This window comes from Macaca fascicularis, chromosome 5, assembly GCF_037993035.2.
Source record: "Macaca fascicularis isolate 582-1 chromosome 5, T2T-MFA8v1.1".
Classification (NCBI taxonomy): Eukaryota; Metazoa; Chordata; class Mammalia; order Primates; family Cercopithecidae; genus Macaca; species Macaca fascicularis.
Window position 1 is genome coordinate 7,241,181 of NC_088379.1, and position 20,861 is coordinate 7,262,041.

A 20,861-nucleotide genomic window follows, 5' to 3' on the forward strand; every position below is an offset into this window, starting at 1 on the left:
GGGAGATAAAGCAAAAAAAAAAAAAAAAAGAAAAAGAAAACCCTTCAACATGATGTGAAGATGGCTGTGGTTTCAGAACCCGTGACATAGGTATTATTGTGACAGATGGGAGAATAGAGGCCCAGAGAGGTGAAGCAACTTGCCCAAGGAGACATAGCTGGGAAGTGGTTGTATTAGTCAGTATTGCTGCAGTAATACTGTGATAAGACCGCATAACAAACAGCCCCCAAATCTCAAGCAACACTTGTTTTTCTCATTTGAGGGTGTGCAGGAGTGGGCATGGGGCTGGAGTGGCTGTGCTCAGCTGCGGGTTGGACTCGGACACCATGGGTCTCCCATTCTGGACCCAGTGACTCCCCAGCCACTCTGTTCTCCTGGTGAATGGCAGAACGCAGGGGGTTCTGGCTGAAACTTGCCTCCTCTCACTGCCTCATCTCTTCACTTCCATGCTGCAGCTTCCACCCACATTCTGTTGGCCAAGGTCAGTCACGTGGCCAAGCCCAAAGTTGACAGGAGCACAATTGTGCCACAGAGAGCCCTGGTGAGGCTGGGGAGGGAAGGAAATACTGTGGGCAATGAGACCAGTCCCCAACAGTGCTCGGTCTGGGAAACTGGATTCCTCCTCCATAGCCCTGTGCAGCCCGATTGCTGTTTCTTGTGTTGATTTTGAAGAGCTGCTTTTGCTTGAATTCATTTTAATAAGCAATTTGAACTAAATAGGCCACAGTTTATTGTAAATGTTCTGTCAACTGTTAGGCTCTTCAGTTCCAGGCTACTTGTCTGTAAGCTGGCCCCAACCCTGCCCGTCTCTCCCACTTCTTCACAAAGGAGTCCCTTTGGAAGCGTGGTCTGTGGGCTGAAGCCCACTGCTATGGGTAGAGTTTGCCAAGTCCCTGAGCCAGGAGTGGGGCTCGACTTCTGAGGCAAGCACTGTCCTGATCCCTCTTCCAAAGGGCAGCCCGTGGATCTGCTGGATGGGAAATGGGAGGACGATCTAGACTTGGACTTGGATCCCAGCAGCCAGGGTTTGAACCCAAGCACACTGGCACTCGGCAGGCACCTGCATGACTGTGGCCAGCACTTGGCCTCTCTGAGCCTCAGCTTCCTTGTCTGTAATGTGGGCCTTACCGTGGGAAGCGCCTAGGGTGGTTTGGAGACGTACATGAGATTCCTTCATGTAGTGCATGGGACATGAGAGTTCTGAGAGATGGGCACGGAAGTTCCGGGCTCAGGGGGACTGCCTAGGGCAGGGGAAAGAGTCCTGGATGAGGAGCCAGGGTTCCTGGGACGTCCCCTGCTTTTCTCCATCACCAGCTGTGAGATCCTGGGAAGCCCTGCCCTGTAAACCTTATCCTCCTCGCCTGTGAAGGGCAGTTTCCAAAGTGTGTTTCATGGAACACCAAGAGCCTGTGAAAGCACACGAGGACCACAGTCCGGGGCTCTGAAAGGGTCCCCGCCCTGCCCCATCTTCATTCAACAAATGTTAATTAAGAGTCCGCACCGGGTGCTGTATCAGGTGAACAAAAGCAGGAAAGATGCTCGTTGTCAAGGGCCTGTCATCTCTCTGGGAGTCACTAATCATCCACATGTATGACTAGAAACTGTGACTCCTGCTGCAAAAGAAGGGTGCACAGTGCTTTGAACTGAGGGGCGGGGCCTCAGGGAAGTGTTCTCTGAAGAAGCGACATTCGTACGGGGATCTGAAGAATGAGTTGGAATTAACCAGGGGAAGGGGGCAGAGAAGAGCAGAGCCCCGGGAGGAGGGAATAGCATATGCAAAGGCCCTGAGGTGAGAACATACCTCCCATTCCAGACACTGCAGGGAGGCCTGCGGGGCAGGGGTGTGGAGATTGAGGGATGACATCCTGTGAGGCAAGGCTGCAAGGAGAGGACAACCCTGAGCCTCAATGACCTGATGAGGCTGTGGCTCTTTCTCATATGGGTGACAGGCAACGTTGAGGTATTTTAAGCAGGGAGAGATGTGAACTGTTCCGTGTTTTGGTGAGACGGTAATAGAGTGGCCGGGATGGGATGTGGCAGGACCAGCTGGGAGGCGATGGCATAATACAGCTGAGAGATGAGGGCGGCGTGGCCGTGGGCTGGGCAGAAGTGGACAGCTTCTGGGTTTTATGAAGGCCAGTCAACAGCCCTCGGTGCTGGGTCAGACATGGGGCATGCGAGGGAAAGGAAGTGGCACGGGTGGCCTGGGCCTCTGGCTGTGGACATACTTGGTGATGTCCACCACAGCTGGGGTGGGGATGGGGACAGTACTGCATGAGGTTGTGGACATTCTGGTTTGGGGGAGCTTTTGAGTCATCTCGGTGGAGAAGCCAAGAACACAACCGGGTTCAGAGTTCTGTAGCTCAGAGCAAGTGGTGTGTTTCAATGAGCTGGTGCAAAGAAAAGGGATCCAGTCAGTGAGCCTAGTGAACAGTAGGGGATGGAGTCCTCAGGATGATTGAGAAGTGGCAGCCAAAGAAGTAGGACAAAGGAAAGAAAAAGCCAGAAGGTGGCGTTGCCATGGAAGCTGGAGAGGAACGAGTTTAAGAAAGGAGGGAGGGACCTTCTGTGCCCCGAGAGGCCAAGAAACTGAGGACTGCATGCTCCCGTTAGACCTAGAGATGTGAGGGTCATATTAGCAAAGGCTGATGCTTTAGGTGGATGGAGGTGTGAGTGGGAGGAGGAAAGGTGAGACTTCTCTTTTTGACATCTGCCTGTGAAGGGTGGGGGTATGAAGAAACAGGGCAGTAAGCTTCAGAGTATATGAAGTCAAGGGAAGTTTAAAAGACTGGAGGCTCCCCTTCCTCATCTACTTTACATTTAAGATTTTATTTGAAAAAAGGATGATGAAGTGAACTTGTTTGGTCTCGGAGGTCCTTTTCATCTTGGCATTCTATGCCAAAGGAGGCAGCTTGGAGCAGTGGGTAAGAGTTCAGACTATCTGACAAGTCTTGGATAACCTTCCTTCTGCTTACTAGTTGTATGCTCTTGGACAATTGCTTTACCCTCTTTGAGCCTCAAGTTTTTCATCTGCAAAATGGGGATATTAATTTTCACTTTACAGGACAGTTGTGAGGATTGAATAAACGAGCTTATGTAAAGCTTTTGTGGCACTATCTGACAAATAGTGAGCGATGGTGGTGATGATGACAATGGTGGCGATGATGGTGGTAATGAAGACTGAAGATAATGGTGATGATGTCATTGCTAATTAATGGTTATGGTTAATGATAGTGACAGTGATGGCAATATGACAATAATGATGGTGAGAGTGATTATGAAAAGGTTGGTGATGATGGTGGTGATGATAATGGTGGTGATGGTGATGGGGTGGTAATTGGGATGATGATGATGGTGATAGGATGGTAGTGATGAAGATGGTGATGGTGATGATGATGATGATGGGGTGATGATGATGATGATGGTGATGGTGGTGATGGTGATGATGGTGGTGATGGTGGTGATGATGGTGGTGGTGGTGATAATGTTAGTGATGATGATGGTGGTGGTGTGGTGATGGGATGGTGATGATGGTGGTGGAGTGATAATGATAGCGGTGATGACAGTGGATGGTGGTGGTGGTGATGGTGGTGATGGTGGTGATGATGATAGTGATAGTGGTGGAGGTGATGATAGTGATGAGTGATAATGATGGTGATGATAGTGGTGGTCATGGTGATGATGGTGAGGTGATAATGATGGTGATGATGGTGGTGGTAGTGGTGATAATGGTAATGACGAGGGTGGTGATGGTGATGATGGTGATGGTGGTGGAGGTGATGATAGTGATGAGTGATAATGATGGTGATGATAGTGGTGGTCATGGTGATGATGGTGATGGGTGGATAATGATGGTGATGGCGATGGTAGTGGTGATAATGGTAATGACGAGGGTGATGATGGTGATGAGTGATAATGATGGTGATGATAGTGGTGGTCATGGTGATGATGGTGATGGGGTGATGGTGATGGCGATGGTAGTGGTGATAATGGTAATGACGATGGTGATGATGGTGATTATGATTATGATGATGGTGATGGTGCTGGAGGTGATGATAGTGATGAGTGATGATGATGATGATAGTGGTGGTCACGGTGATGATGGTGATGGGGTGATAATGATGGTGATGATGGCGGTGGTAGTGGTGATAATGGTAATGACGATGATGGTGATGGTGATGGGTTGATAATGATGGTGATGATGATTGTGGTGGTGATAATGATGGTGGCTGTCATAGTGATGATGGTGATGGTGTGATAATTATGGTGATGATGATGATGGTGGTGATGGTAATGATGGCAATGATGGTGGTGGTGGTAATGATGGTGGCTACCATTGGAACATTTGAGTCTAAAGCATTATGACGCATATTTCCCTGTCCCAGTTGACCATGTTGTTCCTGAGCCTGGGTCCAGCCTACTGACCTCCTTCGAGAAGTGGCACGAAGCAGCTGACACCAAATCCTGCTGTGATTACTCCCTCCACGTGGACATCACAAGCTGGTATGATGGCGTTCGGGAGGAGCTGGACGTGCTGGTGCAGGACAAAGGTCAGTTAAAGCCTCAGAACGGGGTTTTGAGGAATCCCTGGTTCTTTGGTAGATCCAAGGATTATGTGGAGTGAAAAATCCCCCTGTCTGCATCTGCTCTGAGCCTGATTATGAGCTGCCCTCTGCCCCATGACAGTGAGGAAACAGGCTAGTCCCTTTACAGAGTCCATCCTTTTCTCCTTGAAAACCTGTGGGCTGTCCTTGTTCTCAGAAGCAGATCCAGTCTCTGCAGCCTACCATGCTAGGCCCTTGCTGATCTAACCTCAGTTTTCTTTCCTATCACCCTGATCACTAGCCTGGTTGCCATCTCTGAAACTGGCTATGCTGCGAGGCCGTTGCTCATGCAGATCCCCTGCCAGGAATGAATGCCCTTTCTCCTCTGCCTGCCCAGTGCTACTCACCTTCGAGACCCAATTCAACCATTACCTTCTCCCATTTCCCCACTCAGAATTGCTTCATTCCTTGAATAGCCAATGCTGGTTACTTAGGCCTCCTTTGGGGCACTTTTTCCATTGTTCCTGGATTATGGGATGTTGTCTGTCTGGCTCTTCTGTCAAACCCTGAGTTCTGTGAGGGAGGGGACCGTGTCTGTATGTCCCTGCTTCCCACCTTGGCTCCCCTCTGTTTGGGTTCACACCAGCACAATGTAGACACTTCATGGTGTGCATTACAGCGAATGGAGGGGAACTGATCAGAAGACACCAAGGAAGTGAAGAACAACAGAACGGAAAGAGTCAGGGCATGAGCGATCTGTACAGAAAGGGGCAGTCAGGGCCCCTCTGAGGAGGCAGCCTCAAATGGTGGTGCCTCAAGGAGAGCGAGGGTATGTTTCCCCAATATTTAAAGAAAGTCAGAAAATGGAAGGAAAAAAATTGTTTTCCTCTGGTTCTATCCCCAATCACAATTTACTCTTCATGTGAAGGATTATTGCTTTCCATTCCCTGTGTATTTGGATGATTTTTCCCTATGTGGTTGTGCAATAGCTGTTATGTGGAACCCTTCTTTTTTCACTTAACATTTTACGAGTCACATTACTCTTCATCAGTAACTTTTTAATGGCTCCTAATGTACAATATAATGGTTAATTTGCTTAGCTATTTTCTTTTTATTGGTCATTTAGGCTTTCTATTTGTTTTATTATAAATCCTGTTACGGTGAACATCTTCATGTATAAACATTTGGTTGCATTTCTAATTTTTCTTCAGATTTCCAGAAGTGGAATTAGAAGGTCGAAGGTTTTAGCATTTTTCAAGATTATGACGCTTATTGCCAAGTTGGTTTCCTGAAAGATGCATCCCCTTGTACCCCTGCAAATCCTATGCCAGAATCTCTAGTCCCTGCACCTTTGCACCACTGGGTGTTACTGCTTCTATGAAATTCTTGCCGATTCGATGGGTGAAAGACACCACCATTGTGGTTTTCGTGGCAGTTCTTTACTGATTACATTCAACATTTTGCATACATTTTTCCTTATGTGAGTATCTGATTGTATTCTTTGCCCACTCATCAATTTGCATTTTCATATAGCTGTTTAAGCTCTTTCTATAAAGAAGGCATTATTGGCCATGGTGGCTCATGCCTCTAATCCCAGCACTTTGGGAGGCTGAGGAGGGAGGATTGCTTGAGGCCCAGAGCTTGAGACCAGCCTGGGCAATATAGTGAGACCGCGAAAAAAAAAAAAAACAGCCGGGAGTGGTGGTGCAAGCCTCCCAGCTACTTGGGAGGCTGAGCGGGAGCATTGCTTGAGCTTGGGAGGTTGAGGCTGGAGTGAGCACTGCACTCCAGCCTGGCTCGGAGAGCGAGACCTTATCTTTTAAAAGAAAAAGGCATTATCCTTGTATTGCAGTTGCTGCGTGATTCACTGCAACTACATAACAGTAATAATCCAAGGAAATTGACAGTCTTGTATCTTACTTCCCTTACCTAATATTAAGTTCTGAGCAATTTTCCCTAGGTTGCTGCCCTAAGTGAATGGTCGTTTAGGGTGCCCCTCACTGAGATGCGAGGGTCTCTGGAGTGGCAGTGGAGTTTGTAGGGAAAGACACTGGGCTCCATGGGGCCTAGTGGGTCTGTGCTGCTTGCAGGCATCCAGGGAGCCCTGTGCTGTGTGCATCTGGGCTGGGTCACCAGCAGGCGAATGGCGATTGTGCTCAGGTCCTGGCAGCAACCTTTCTACTTTGTATGCTTCTATGAAATCAACTAACTTTTTAGATTCCACATATAAGTGAGATGGTGCAGTATTTGCCTTTCTGTGCCTGGCTTATTTCCCTTAACATAGGGTTCCACAACTTCAACTTTGTTGCTGCAATGCAGGATGTCCTTCTTTACTAAGGCCTCCATTGTGTACATTTACCACATTTATAAAATCCATTCATTCATTGATGGACCCAGGTTACTTCCTAATCTTGGCTGTTGTAAATAATGCCGCAATGAACACGGGAGCGGGGGTATCCCCTGGACATACTGATTTCAATTCCTTTGGATTTTTAGCCGGTAGTGGGACTGCTGAAGTATATGTTAATTCAGTTTTTAGTTTTGTGAGGAGCCTCTGTACTGTTCTCCATAAAGGTGGTGGTGCTAATTTACATTCCCACAAAGGGTGCTCAGGAATTTCCTTTTTTCCACATCCTCGCCAACACTTGCTATCTCTTAGATGCAGGTCTGGTCCTTCCTTCCTTCCTTCCTTCCTTCCTTCCTTCCTTCCTTCCTTCCTTCCTGCCTGCCTGCCTGCCTGCCTGCCTGCCTGCCTGCCTGCCTGCCTCCCTCTCTGCGGGTTTTTTTTTTTTTTTTTTTTTTTGACGGAGTCTTACTCTGTCACCCAGGCTGGAGTGCAATGGCGAGATCTCAGCTCACTGCCTCCCATATTAAAGTGATTCTCCTGCCTCAGCCTCCAGAGTAGCTTGGATCACAGGTGCACACCACCACGCCTGGCTGATTTTTGTATTTTTAGAAGAGACAGGGTTTCATCATATTGGCCAGGCTGGTCTTGAACTCTTGACCTCAAGTGATCTGCCCACCTTGGCCTCCCGGATTGCTGGGATTACAGGCGTGAACCACTGCTCCCGGCCAGGTTTTTATTTTCTAATCAGCTTAAACACTCTCAGCGGCTCCACATCATCCTCAGAATAAATCACAAGCTGTCCGCCTGACTCGTGAGGATGCGCCCACTCCTCCAGGCCGGCTTATTCCAGTTCCTTGGGCCCAGAGCCCCGGCCCCCTGCACCTCCGTTTCCCATCTGCTCGAGGCTGCCTTTGGCCCTTGGGGCTGTGTGAGTGAGCGCTGGCCCCTTCAGGAACACTCTCCCTGCCTTTTCCTAGCGATTCTCCTGTTCGTGCTGCGCTGCACTCCCCTGGGAAGCCTTCCCTGAAGCCCCCTGACAGATGCAACCCCCCATGCATCCCCCACATAGGGATCATCAGACTGAGTTGTCTTTGCCCGTTGACTTGCTGGTATTCCCACACCCCAGCCCAGATGGCGAGCCCCCTCCGGGCAGGGACTTGTCGTCTTGCTCACAGTTGCATGGCCGGTGCCTGCATACGGAGAGATGCATCAAATATCAGCGAACCAGCTGATTGATTTCCCGAAAGATGCCCTTAGTAACTTCTGTATCCCAAGCGCTTAGCACATGCCTAGCATAGAGCAGGCTCTCAATAAATGTTTATAATATGAATAAATAAGTTAGGGAAGGAAAAGAGAGAGAGAGACGCAGGGAGGGAGAAAAGAAAGGGAAGGAGGAACACACCTGGTTTCCTTTGTCCTAAAACGTTTTAGTGCATCCTTCTCTAAGTCAGAAGGCCTTCCCCAGAAATCTTGATAGTCGTCCTGAGCGTACTGTACAGTCCAGTGCAGGGCATTTCCAGGATGGGAAACCAGCACATTTGGTGTAATGTCCTCTTTGCAGAAATGGGGAAAGTGAAACCCAGAGAGGTGCAGTAACTTCTCCAGTGCTACACAGCAACTGAGGCCTGAACTCAGCTCTCCCGGGCAGAGCAGCTGTCACTGTTGATGTCTTTATGGGAATTGCAAGCACAATTTTTTTAAAAATGGGATAAAAAAGCATGTGCTTTAGGACATTTCTAGAAGCTGCATGACTAATGTCTTTTCATCTTCCTTGCAGATTCTTATTACACCCTTCCTTATCCTTATCACACCCCTCCCTCTCAGCCTGGGGAGTTTCCACCTCCTCCTCCTCCTCCTCTTTCTCTTCCTTCTCCTCCTCTTCTTCCTTCTCCTCCTCTTCCTCCTCCTCCTCCCTTTCTTCTTCATCACCTTCAGATTCTGCTTAGGTGTGACTTTCCCTGGAAGCTTCCTTTGACCTTCATCCACACCCTCAGGCTGGATAGGTGCCCCTTTGGGGATCCCAATGGCACTCATCTCTCCTGGTGACTACCACTCTGCTCTGTGGTCATTGATTTATTGGAAAGATATGCTTCTGTTTTTTCTTAAACATTTTTTTTATCCTTTTTATCTTGAAACAGGCGTCAATTCCTTCCAAGTCTACATGGCCTATAAGGATCTCTACCAAATGTCCGACAGCCAGGTAGGTCCCTCACACTCGCCCTCTCCCCTCTTGTCTGGGCAGGACTGGGCCAGCTTTGCCAGTCCAGGCAGCACAGGGCAAGGGAGATTGTGAGAAGCCACGGGGTTCGAGTCCTGATTCTGGCACGGAGTGGCTGTGTGATATGGTGTCAGTTGTTGCCCTTGCTGGCCTTGTGTTCTTTTCTGACCGTGTGAGTGGCATGTAGAAGGGGGTCCCTGGTTTGGCGGCTCCCAAACCTGGCTTATCCTCAGCATCATCTGGAGAGCTCACTCAAATACCAATTCTTAGTGCACGTTACGGATGTTGGGTGTTGGACTCAGGAACCTGTACTTCCCAAAAGCTCTGCATTTGATTCTGGGATTCAGGCAAGGATGGGGACCATTTCTGAGCTCTGACACAGGAAGACAGACTGCCTGGCCTTCCCTCACAGCAACTGCAACAGGCTAGGCAAGTCACCTTGTCACATTTGTAAGATGGAACATTTCTGGCCCTGCCAACAGCAAACAATTATTACGTAGATGCAGCAAGTCAAGGGAGATGGAGCCGCAAGTTGTTCTTCAGGAGTAGCTGTTACGACTTACAGGACACCTGGCCTTCTTATACTACTGGGTCTCCTAGTTTTGTTTCATTGTCACTTTCCTTTGCTCTGCTTGTTAGTGTGTGCAGAAAATCATGGAGGCTACAGCGAAGCCAGGCTGCAAGCCCTGGCCATACTGGCTGCTTGCTGTGCAGCCAGGGGCAGCTCTCCCAACTTCTCTGTGCTTTAGGCTCATAATAGCCATGCCTTATAGAGGCAGTTGAATGATTTCATAAGACGAGTAAAGTGCTAGGATGGTGCCTAGCACAGAATGCTGCCATACAGGCATCAGTAAGCAGGGTAACTGGTTATTACCATGGAGATAGATGGGCAATGGGAGAAGCACTTTATGTCCTTCCTTTCAAATAAACACTTGGGGTTACAGAAAATAACTTATCCCAAGATGTCCAGGAGGCCTTTGATACAATCAACAAAAGACATTCAAAGAGCTGAAAATTGGTTCAGTTACATAGAAAACATAGCATGTGATGTGCTGGCATAATTGTGATTTTCACCTGTTTCATTGTAACCACTGGAGCCCTGGGCATGGATGGAATCGAGCAGCCTCTGGGTGCAGGTTCTCAAAAGTGCTTCATGCCTCCACATGTCTTCCCTATTTGCTGAAATAGGGATGTGTGTCGGAAAGCAGGCATCCCAGGGGATGTTGTCTTGCATGCATGGAGAACAAAGTTGAGATTCAAGTACCCCGGAGAGGGAGCTTCATGGCTTTGGCCCTTACCAGGGGCAAATGCCCAAATACAGATTCTCCTCAGGTAGGAGGAGAACACTGGGCAGTGGGCCGGGCCTGTTTTGGCTAATTGAGAGGATGGTTAGCATACTATATATTATCTGAGTATTGGAGTGATTAGAGAGCTTGTTTTCCCCACCCCACCATTGTCTATAAAATGGTATGGGTTCACATTTTTGTAAGGATGCACACATCTTCTGTGGCATGTGGGTGGCTATGGTACAGCCTCAGCAGATTTAGTTAGACAATTTCTGTAAAACTAACCGTGATTTCTCAGGACCAGTTGTTGCCATTAACACCTACAGGTGTTTCAAAAAAGCCAACCCAAAAAGACAGCAAAAGGCACAGATAGGCACTGAGATTGAGTCTGTCTTCATGCCCTGGGGTGACTTGGACCAGTTGTGCCCCATCCTCAGCTCCCTGCTTTTGGATCTACAAGATGTCAGGGTCAAGGAATGGTCCTTCCAAGTCTGACTTGTATAGCAGCACATTCCATCCATATGAATGTGTCTGCAGAGGCTGGCAGGTGAATGACTGAATGGGTGTGAGAGAAGAATGGTCTTCGTGAATGCACCTGCTGTGATTTGTTTTTTTTAAATCTCATACCAACCCCTGTTTATCTCTCCATAGCTCTACGAAGCCTTTACCTTCCTTAAAGGGCTGGGAGCTGTGATCTTGGTCCATGCAGAAAATGGAGATTTGATAGCTCAGGTGAGTGGCGTGAATTTCCACTCCTTCTACCTCAGTCTGATTCTTCTTGTTGCAAAAGATTTGATAAAAGAGCATTGGTTAGTGGGGAGGCTATACAATGAAAGGTCAAGCCAGGAACCGGGTGTCATATCAGACACACCAGGTGAGAGTCACTCACACACCATTGGCAGGCCGCATTGACTCTAGAACCTGTTTTCTGACCTGTAAATGAGCACAATATAACTGCCCTGTGAACCTTGGAGGGTTTGCATGAGAGAATGAGGATGTGAATGAAATGCTTTGCCAACCCCAAGGAGGTGTTCCAGGCCAGCCTCCTCCATCTCCTAGTCATGTGACCTTGGGCAAGGAACTTTTTCCCATGAACGCTCTCATTTTTCATCCAGAGACACCCACCTGGTAGTGTTATTGTGTGGATCAAATGATATTATGTGCCGTGGTTTGAATGTGTCCTTCAAAAGTTCATATGTTGAAAACTTAATGCACAAGCTAGTAAGTTGATGGTATTTGGAGGTGAGGCCTTAGGGAGGTAATCTGGGTTAGATTAGATCATCAGGGTGGGGCCCTCATGATGGGATTAGTGGCTTTATAAGGATAGGAAGAGAGGCCTGAGTTGGCATGCACCTGCTGTCTCATGTTTTGCCCACCGCCATGCTATGATGCAGCAAGAAGGCCCTCACCAGATGCTGGCACCTTGTTATTAGATTTCCCAGCCTCCAGAACCATGGGAAATACACTTATTTTCTGTATAAATTACCAAGTCTATGGTATTCTGTTATAGCATCAGAAAACAGATTAAGACATCATGTACATGAGGTTCAGAATCTACACATAATTGACTGCAGCTGTGCAAAAGTTTTGGATAAAATGAGACATGAACATATTTTGATAATTCTAGCTATGAGGTGGAGAATATGTTGGGAAAAGAATGCAAGCTGGGAGTGGTGGCTCATGCCTGTAATCCCAACACTTTGAGAGGCTGAGGTGGGCAGATCACTTGAGGCCAGGAGTGTGAGACCAGCCTGGCCAACATGGCAAAACCCCATCTCTACTAATAATACAAAAATTAGTTGGGTGTGGTGGAGCACACCTGTAATCCCAGCTATTGCAGGTGGGAAGACAGCTATTACAGGTGAGAATGCAGCTATTACAGGTGTGAGGCTGAGGCATGAGAATTGCTTGAACCTGGGAGGTGGAGCTTGCAGTGAGCTGAGATTGTGCCACTACCCTCCAGCCTGGGCAACAGAGCGAGACTATCTCAAAAAAAAAGAAGTCAGCGTGACCAGCTAGGTTCTATTCCAGCAGTTCTCATAAGAAATGAAGAAAGGAGATAGGAGATGGAAGAGGTGAGTGTGACAGGAGGGAAACGCAATCTACAGGACCCAATCTACAGGATTGGGTGGAGGAAGAAGAGAAAGAAGTCAGGGGAGCTTCTGGGTCTCTAGTGCAGAGGCACGGATTGGTCATAATGCTGTAAATCAAGACCAGGCACATAGGGGAAGGTTTGGATGCAGCCAGTAAAGGTAGTTCATGCCAGGCCTGATGCAAAGGGCTTCACATATTCATACTCACAACTACTCCATATGGTAGATATAATTATTCCCATTTTATAGATAGGGAAACTGAAGCTCAGATATGAATAAGTTGCTCACTGTTGCTCACGGGGCAGTAGAGCCAGGATGTTAACCAGTTCCCTCTGGTTCCGGAGCACAGTGGAAGAGCAGCATAATGGTTCAGTGCTGGAGATCTAAAGCTTCACCATTAAGGTTCTTCTGTTGACTTCACTTCTTCTTATCTGGGTCCTTATAGTTTTTCTGCACAATTGACATTCTTTCAAATTCAATGTAAAAAACAAACAGTGCCTTAATTCCATCATGCAAGAGTATTCTGTTCATTGCTAACAGGTCACTGCATCCAGCCCACACTCAAAAAGAAGGGATTATACAAGGGCAGGAATGTCAGGAAGTGAGAATTACTAGGTCCACATCTGAGACTTCCTCCCAATCTGTCTTCTGGCCCCCATGATTGATGACCCTCTCCCGTGCAAATTACAATCACCCCCTCCCATGGTTCTTAAAAATCTCATGACAGCATTAGCTCAAAGTCTGGAATCTCATCATCCGAACCAGATCCAGGTGTGGATGAGGCTCCTTGGCTGTATTTCCCATAATCTGTAGGTCTATGAAGCTAAAGAAGGAAGATATCTTCTCGACCCTCCTGACATACAACATGCAGGGGTGGACCTGACATTTCTATTCAAAAAGGGGAAAATAGAAGGCACCAAGGAGTCACTGGTTCATGGCGGTTCTGCCATCTGGCTGGGAAATGTTGGCAGTTCCTTGATTGAGTCTCAAAGCCTGAGAATAAGTCTCCATAGCTCTTGGCTCTACCTTCTGAGCTCCTGCTTCCATCCTTTGAGTCGTCCGTCGTTTTTCATGAAAGGTCGTGCATGTCTGTCGCAGCTGAGTGGTTTTCTCAGCCTGCTTCTTGCTCAGTAGAATTTTGGGGATCAGCCAGGCATGGTGGCTCACGCCTGTAATCCCAGCATTTTGGGAGGTTGAGGCGGGCAGATCACCTGAGTTCAGAAGTTTGAGACCAGCCTGGCCAACATGGTGAAACCCTACCTCTACTAAAAATACAAAAACAAAAAACAAAACAAAAAAAACTAGCCAGGCAGTTGCCTGTAATCCCAGCTACTTGGGAGGCTGAGGCAGGAGAATCACTTGAATGTGGGAGGTGGAGGTTGCAGTGAGATGAGATCATGTCACTACACTCCAACCTGGGTGACAGTGAGACCCTGTCTCAAAAAAAAAAAGAGTTTTGGGATCCAACTGCTTCTTTTCATATCAATGCCTGTGTTCAGTCTCAGCTTCAAGTATTTTGCTAAGGCAACTCTCCTAAAAATCTGTGGGCCTCCTGTGAATCTCACTGGGGTTCACACTGTAAGACAAAAGGCACCCACCAATTTCTTTCAGATAATCCCTCCGCTACCCTGATGAGAGAGCTGAGAGACACAATGGCAAGCTTCCTAGAGGCCCTGTAGTTTGACTGAGACGGTCCACAGGCATAGCCTTCATCGCTTTGAAATGTCTCTTTAAAAAAATGTGTTTTTTAATTTTTTTGAGACTTAGTCTCATTCTGTCACCCAGGCTGGAGTGCAGTGGTGCAATCTTGGCTCATTGCAGCCCCCATCTCCTGGGTTCAACTGATTCTTGTGCCTTAGCCTCCCAAGTAGCTGGGACTGTAGGCATGCGCCACCACGCCTGGCTAATTTTTGTATTTTTAGTAGAGACGGGTTTCACCATGTTGGCCAAGCTGGTCTCGAACTCCTGACCTCAAGTGATCTGCCTGCCTCAGCCTCCCAAAGTGCTGGGATTATAGGTATGAGCCACTGTACCCGGCCTAAAGGGTTCCTATTTAAAGGATCTCTTTACTGTGACTGATAACACTGGGAGGCACCACCCCTCACCTTTCTGAGTTCTTACCAAGGGACTGTAGAGTCACATCCTTGGTTTCATCCCAAGACTGTTGATGGCTGCTTCTCGCCTCCTGTGAGGACTCACTGGCAATGTCCTCAGAGGCCCTATTTCTTCTTAGAGTCCATTCAAGGCTATTTAAAATGCTGTTTCAGAATTCATTCTCTGCCTGGTTCCAGAGCCTCTTCCATATATTTAGATATCTTTTATGGTAACACCCTCCTTCTGGTAGCAAAACCTGTACTAGTCATCCATGATTGCATAACAAATTACTTCAGAACATAGCATCTTAAAGCAAATTATCTCATGGTCCTATGGGTCCGGACTCCAGGTGCAGCTCAGCTCTTTCTGGCTGAGGGTCTCACAGGCCATAGTGAGTGGCAGGTGGGGCGGTGAGCATCTCAAGGCTCAACTCGTGCGGGATTTGCATCCAGCCTCTCGTAGGTGGTGTATTTCTGGATTTAGCTCCTTGCTAGCTGTCAGGCTAATGTGATGGTCTGTTCTTTGCTGGCTGCTGGCCAGAGGCCTCCCTCAGTTCCTTGCACATGGGCAGCCCCAGCGAGGCAGCTTCCTTCAGAGCAGATTAACCAAAGAGCAATAGGTGAGCAGGTCGGCAGCCAGAGTCTCTGTAACCTGACCTTGGGAGTGACAGCCCAACCCTTTTGTCTTGCTCTGCTCATCAGAAGCAAGGTGCTGGGTCCAGCCCATACTCCAGGGGAGGGGACCCCGCAGAGTCTTGAAAAGCAGGAGGCAGGATCACTGGGAGTCGTCTTAGAAGTTGCTGCCACACAAATCTTAGCTGATTTTAAACTTTCTAAAAATGGAACCATACAGCACACACACTCTCTTATGTCTGGGTCCATTTGCTCAATCCGAGGCATGTGAGATCCATCCTTTGGCCAGGCGTAGCACTAGCTTTTTCTATTTCATCGCTGTGTAGAATTCCATTGCACGAATCTGCACAGTGTATTCTCCAGTTGTTGGATATTTGGATAGTTTCACATTTGGGACCGTGATGCGTGAGGCTTCGGTGCTTGTTCTTGCTCCACTCTTGTTCAGCCTTTTATTAAACATAGGTTCACATCTTTCGCTGGTATATACCTAAGAGAGGAATGGCTGGGTGTGTGTAGATTCAGCTTTGGTGGTTACTACTACACAGTTTTCCAACGTGCACTCGCGCCCCCACCAGTGTGGCAGAGGCCCAGCCCCCAGCTCCTGAGTGACACATCAGGGGCTTGGCTCTCCTCACTCCCCTCACTGCCAGCAGAGATTTCGCTGTTCCAGCTGCAGCACATCTTTTGGACATCTGCTTTCCAGCTTTCAACATTTTGTTCCTGTGGTCTTCTCTGTATTTTCTTGGTTCCTGTGTATCTCTTTCTGTTGTGACTTCAGTGTGTTTTGGAAGGCAGTGAAACAAATGCATATGTGTAGTCCGTTATTTCGACTAGAAATCCTACTCTCATTTTTGTTTTTCCTCATTATGTCATCTTTCATCCTCCCTTCTTCCCCTCTCCTCCCTCCCTCCTGCCTTTCTTCCCTTCCTCCCCTTCTCTCTATTCCCCTTCCCTCCCCTGCCCTCCCCCTCCTTACTTCCTCTTTCCTTCCAGAATGGTAACTGACATCTAAACAATTTCACATAGGGATTTCTCGGTATTCTAAGATCCTTTTGTAAACATTTTCTAAAAATGCTTTGTAAACAGCGTCTTCAGTAGCTGAAATTATTCCATTGTTTACTTAAATCTACCCAGCTGTTAGACTTTGAAATGGTTTCCCATTTATATTCTTGTAACAGCCTCGAGCATAATAACCACAGACGCACAGTTGAAATTGTGATTTCCTTTCATGGTTGATGGGGCCCGGGGTTCATGACGGGGTCATGTCCAAGAACAATGACACACACACTGAGGAAGTTAAAATTAGCAACAGCACAGCTGGCATCTGGGCAATGTCAAACTTTTTTTTTTTTTTTTTTTTTAGAAATTAAAGTGTTCCTGGGACAAAGCAACTTTGGGCCAGATGGATTTGAATCTGGGCCATCAGCTCAGGGAGCCATTTCAAGGTTATATGATAAGTTTGAGGTAGTGGTTTCCTGCCAGAAAGACAGATGCCAAGAAGAGGCAGCTGAAGTAGAGATGAGAGCCGGCTGCCGATTAATGAGCGGGCGCTCGCTCATCAGGTTTTGTGCTGAGCGTGTTTCGTATGCTCGCTCATCTGATCAGCGCAGTCACTCTGCAATACAAGCACTGGTATCCCCAGTGTACAGAAGAGAAGACTGAGGCTCAGAGAGCTTGACCAGCCTGCCCAAAGTCACAGAGGAGGCTGTTCTGGATCCGGACTTCCAGTTTTGGGACCTTTGATTTCAATGTCAAAGACTGGAGTAGGATTCCTAGTTGAAGATATCCATGTTGTACCCAAACACCACGTTTCTTCTCAGAGGAGAGCCCTGCAGGGAGACTCCGAGATCGAGAGGGTGGTGGGTGGTCTTGGAAGCTCGTGTCTTATAATCCTGCTGCCTCTCATTGATCCCGGGAGATTCAATATAAAGCAGGTGCAGATGGAGCCATGCAGGGCTGCAAAGGGGAAGGTGGATGGGTGTGTAGTGGAGGGGACACAGGTCACTGCCGCCACCCAGCACACTGTTAACCTGGTGCAAGCCACTCACCTCTGTGGGACCCAGCTGTCCCCTCTGTCTAACCAGGGGGTTGGAGGAGTCACTTCTCCCAGCTCTGGCATCCTCTAATCACTGACTCATTCGTTCTTGTCTTGTAGGAACAAAAGCGGATCCTAGACATGGGCATCACGGGTCCCGAGGGCCATGCCCTGAGCAGACCTGAAGAGGTAAGGACTCCCGAACTCAGGCATGACTCTGACACTCACCACTGAGCACTCACCTTGATGCTCTTCCAGCTGGAACAGCCCAGCCAGGACCCGGCTCCTTCCCATGTCCTCTCCCAGACCATCCCAAACCATATTGTCTTCCCCGGGAACCCTGGGGCCTGCTGGCTGGAGAAGCCAGGAAGAGGTGCTGCCTCTCCCAGGGTCCTGGAACTTCACTCCAAGGCCCCGTGGGTGCTTCAGTGTCCCAAGTGGATATGGATTCTCACGGAGAACTTTGCATAGTGGATGATAGGAAAGTGGAGCCGCATGCCCAAGCCCAGCACCCGGGAGACAACGCCCACTGCCTGCCCTGCTCCCAAGCCTTGAAGAAGGATGACTTCCCCTGGAGTGGCTCTGTGTATCTGTGTGTGTGTGTGTGTGAGAGAGTGTGTGAGTGTGTGAGTGTGTGTATGTGTGTGTATGTGTGTGTGTGTGTGTGTGTATGTGTGTGAGAGTGTGTGTGTGTATGTGTGTGAGAGTGTGTGTGTGTGTGAGTGTGTATGTGTGTGAGTGTGAGAGTGTGTGTGCGTATGTGTGTGAGAGTGTGTGTATGTGTGTGAGAGTGTGTGAGAGTGTGTGTATGTGTGTGAGAGTGTGAGTGTGTGTATGTGTGTGAGAGTGTGTGAGTGTGTGTATGTGTGTGAGAGTGTGTGAGAGTGTGTGTATGTGTGTGAGTGTGTGTGTATGTGTGTGAGTGCGCGAGTGTGTGTGAGAGTGTGTGTGAGAGTGTGTATGTGTATGTGAGTGTGTGAGTGTGTGAGTGGGTGTGTGTGCATGTGCACACACCCACAGGGAGTGTGGAAGGAGGAAGGCAAGCTGATCTGGCATGGAATGGAGTGGGCACCCTGGAAGCCATCCTTTGAGTTGAGGACACTTTCTTTTTACTTTCTTTCTTTCCTTTCTTTTCTTTCTTTTTTTTTTTTTTTTTTTTTTGAGATGGAGTCTCTCCCCGTTGCCCAGACTAGGGTGCAGTGGTATGATCTTGATCTCAGTTCACTGCTGCAGCCTCCACTTCTTGGGTTCAAGTGATTCTCCTGCCTTAGCCTCCCAAGTAGCTAGAACTACTAGGCACAGGCCTGTGCCACCACACCTGGCTAATTTGTGTGTTTTCTTTCTTTCTTTTTTTTTTTTTTTGGGATGGAGTCTCGCTCTGTCGCCCAGGCTGTAGTGCAGTGGCGTGATCTCAGCTCACTGCAAGCTCCACCTCCCAGGTTCACACCATTCTCCTGCCTCAGCCTCCCAAGTAGCTGGGACTACAGGTGCCCACCACCATGCCCAGCTAACTTTTTGTATTTTTAGTAGAGATGATGTTTCACCGTGTTAGCCAGGATGGTCTTAATCTTCTGATCTCATGAAGAGAGACTGGGTTTCACCATGTTGGCCAGTCTGGTCTCAAACTTTCGACCTCAAGTGATCCATCCGTCTTGGCCTCCCAAAGTGCTGGGATTACAGGTGTGAGCCACCGTGCCTGACCAAGTTGAGGACATTTTCTGTTGCCCTTATCAGGTCATTACTGAGTCTCCTGGGCCCGTGCCCTGGGCCTGGTGTCTGCCGGACACGGGACACAGACGTGAGTGGACATGTTCCATGTCCTGAGGGGCTTGAGATCCACCCAGTGCTCTTCATGAGCTTCATGGCCCAGGGATGGCCACGAGCTGTGTGTTCCTGGCCCATAGTGAGGTCAGGACGGAACCGGGAGGCAGTGGTATAAAGTTGTGTAGCGCTTGGATGTTGCAGCTGTATCCCAGCGTGAGACCAGTGCCCCGCCCCAGAGAGCAGGGGCACTGTCAAGCGCTGTTGGACTCAGTATGTCCTTCTCATTCGATGGAGCAGATTTCCCTTCTGACCACATTTAGTTAAGGAAAATGGAGATGGGTGGTAGCTGTGCCCCCAGCCTTCCCTCCTGTGATACTGTGTGTGCTGTGTTCAGCTGGAGGCCGAGGCGGTGTTCCGGGCCATCACCATTGCGGGCCGGATCAACTGCCCTGTGTACATCACCAAGGTCATGAGCAAGAGTGCAGCTGACATCATCGCTCTGGCCAGGAAGAAAGGTATGCAGCCGGCCCTGGGCCTTCTAGGGCAGCTGGGGCCTGGAAGGGGGTGTCCTGCAGGTTCAAGTTCACTCCCTCCCGAACTCAGACAGAGTTCTGTCTGAGGAGGGAGAGGTGAAGGGGGGATGCTCCTGACACAAGGATGGTGGCTGGAATTCTTTGGTCCCATTGACCCTAGGACCCTAGGACCCTAGGACATTCACCTTGATAAGTTCAGCTCCATTGAAAGAGGATTTTAATCATATATTATATTTAATCTAATGGATCCAAATATTCAGCATGTCATCAATGTAAAAATCATTAATATTTTGCATGATGTTTTCTGTGCTCTCTTCAAAATTCCATGTGTATTTTACATGTACACAACTCAGTTCAGACTAACCACAGCCTCAGGTTATTGGTGGCCACATGCGGCTCAGGACTGCCTTATTGGACAGAGCAGCCGTGGACCCCAAACACGTTGTTTCAGTGTTTTTAAGGGCAAGCTGACAAGTAGAGGCTAGAACAGCACAGCTTGCCTGAAACTAGCCCCGTTTTGAAGATAAGGAGACCCGGGCTCAGAGAGGTTATGGAAATCTGGAAGCAGTACCAGCCGGGAGTGCGTGAGCAGGCAGGTTCTGGAGCCACAGGAAGCCATAAGGTGGTCACTAGCCCCACATGGCTATTTAAATTTAAATTAAGTAATGTTAAATAAAATGAACAAATTAGTTCCTCAGTGGCACCAGCCACACCAGCTTAAGAGCCACATGTGGCCAGTGGTTGCTGGTTGGGCAGCTGTGACGTAGGGCACCTGCCTCACTGCAGAGAGCGCTGCTTGATGGGCTGCCCTAGAGCCGGGCAGAGCTCACAGCCGCCTCTCCTGCTGGGCAGCAGGTGGCCTCGGGCGAGGGCAGCAGGGTCTCTCGGGCCACATCTCTTGCCCTTGGTCTCTAATGCAAAGATCTTTCCTGGGAGCCCCAGCTTCCGCCTGCAGGCTTTTCTGGAAGAAACCCACCTGGCCCACTCCATGAAAGGCAAGCGGGAACTTCTGGGAAGCTGGTACTCGGGATGCTGGTACTCGGGAAGCCGCCCTCTGGCCCTGGGCTGATAGAAACACATCCAACTCGCTTTCCCCTGGGGTGGGACAACCCCGAGGCGTGTTCCCGAGCAGGACTGAGTGCCGAGGCCCTCCACTGTGCCTCGATGAGAAATCTTCCTTTATTGGCTGCTTTCCCTGCCTTATGTCACTTCCTCAATCCCCAGCCAGTGTTTCCTGGAATCACCTCCCAAATAAGATGCTTGAACTAGAGTCCTAAGATCTGCTTCCAGCAGATCCCAAACCGAGACAGCAAAT

The 20,861-nt window shown here is 48.7% G+C and overlaps 1 protein-coding gene across 2 annotated transcripts in view; it reads left to right on the plus strand.

Annotated features, from left to right (window-relative positions):
* Positions 1-20,861, plus strand: part of CRMP1 (collapsin response mediator protein 1) — a 71,986-nt gene that overhangs the window by 31,800 nt on the left and 19,325 nt on the right. For both annotated transcript variants that reach the window (XM_045392117.2, XM_005554449.3), the window contains exons 4-8: positions 4,386-4,550; positions 9,030-9,091; positions 11,047-11,127; positions 17,370-17,438; positions 19,408-19,528. In XM_045392117.2, the coding sequence (XP_045248052.1) occupies positions 4,386-4,550; positions 9,030-9,091; positions 11,047-11,127; positions 17,370-17,438; positions 19,408-19,528 (498 nt within the window). The remainder of the gene's footprint in view (positions 1-4,385; positions 4,551-9,029; positions 9,092-11,046; positions 11,128-17,369; positions 17,439-19,407; positions 19,529-20,861) is intronic.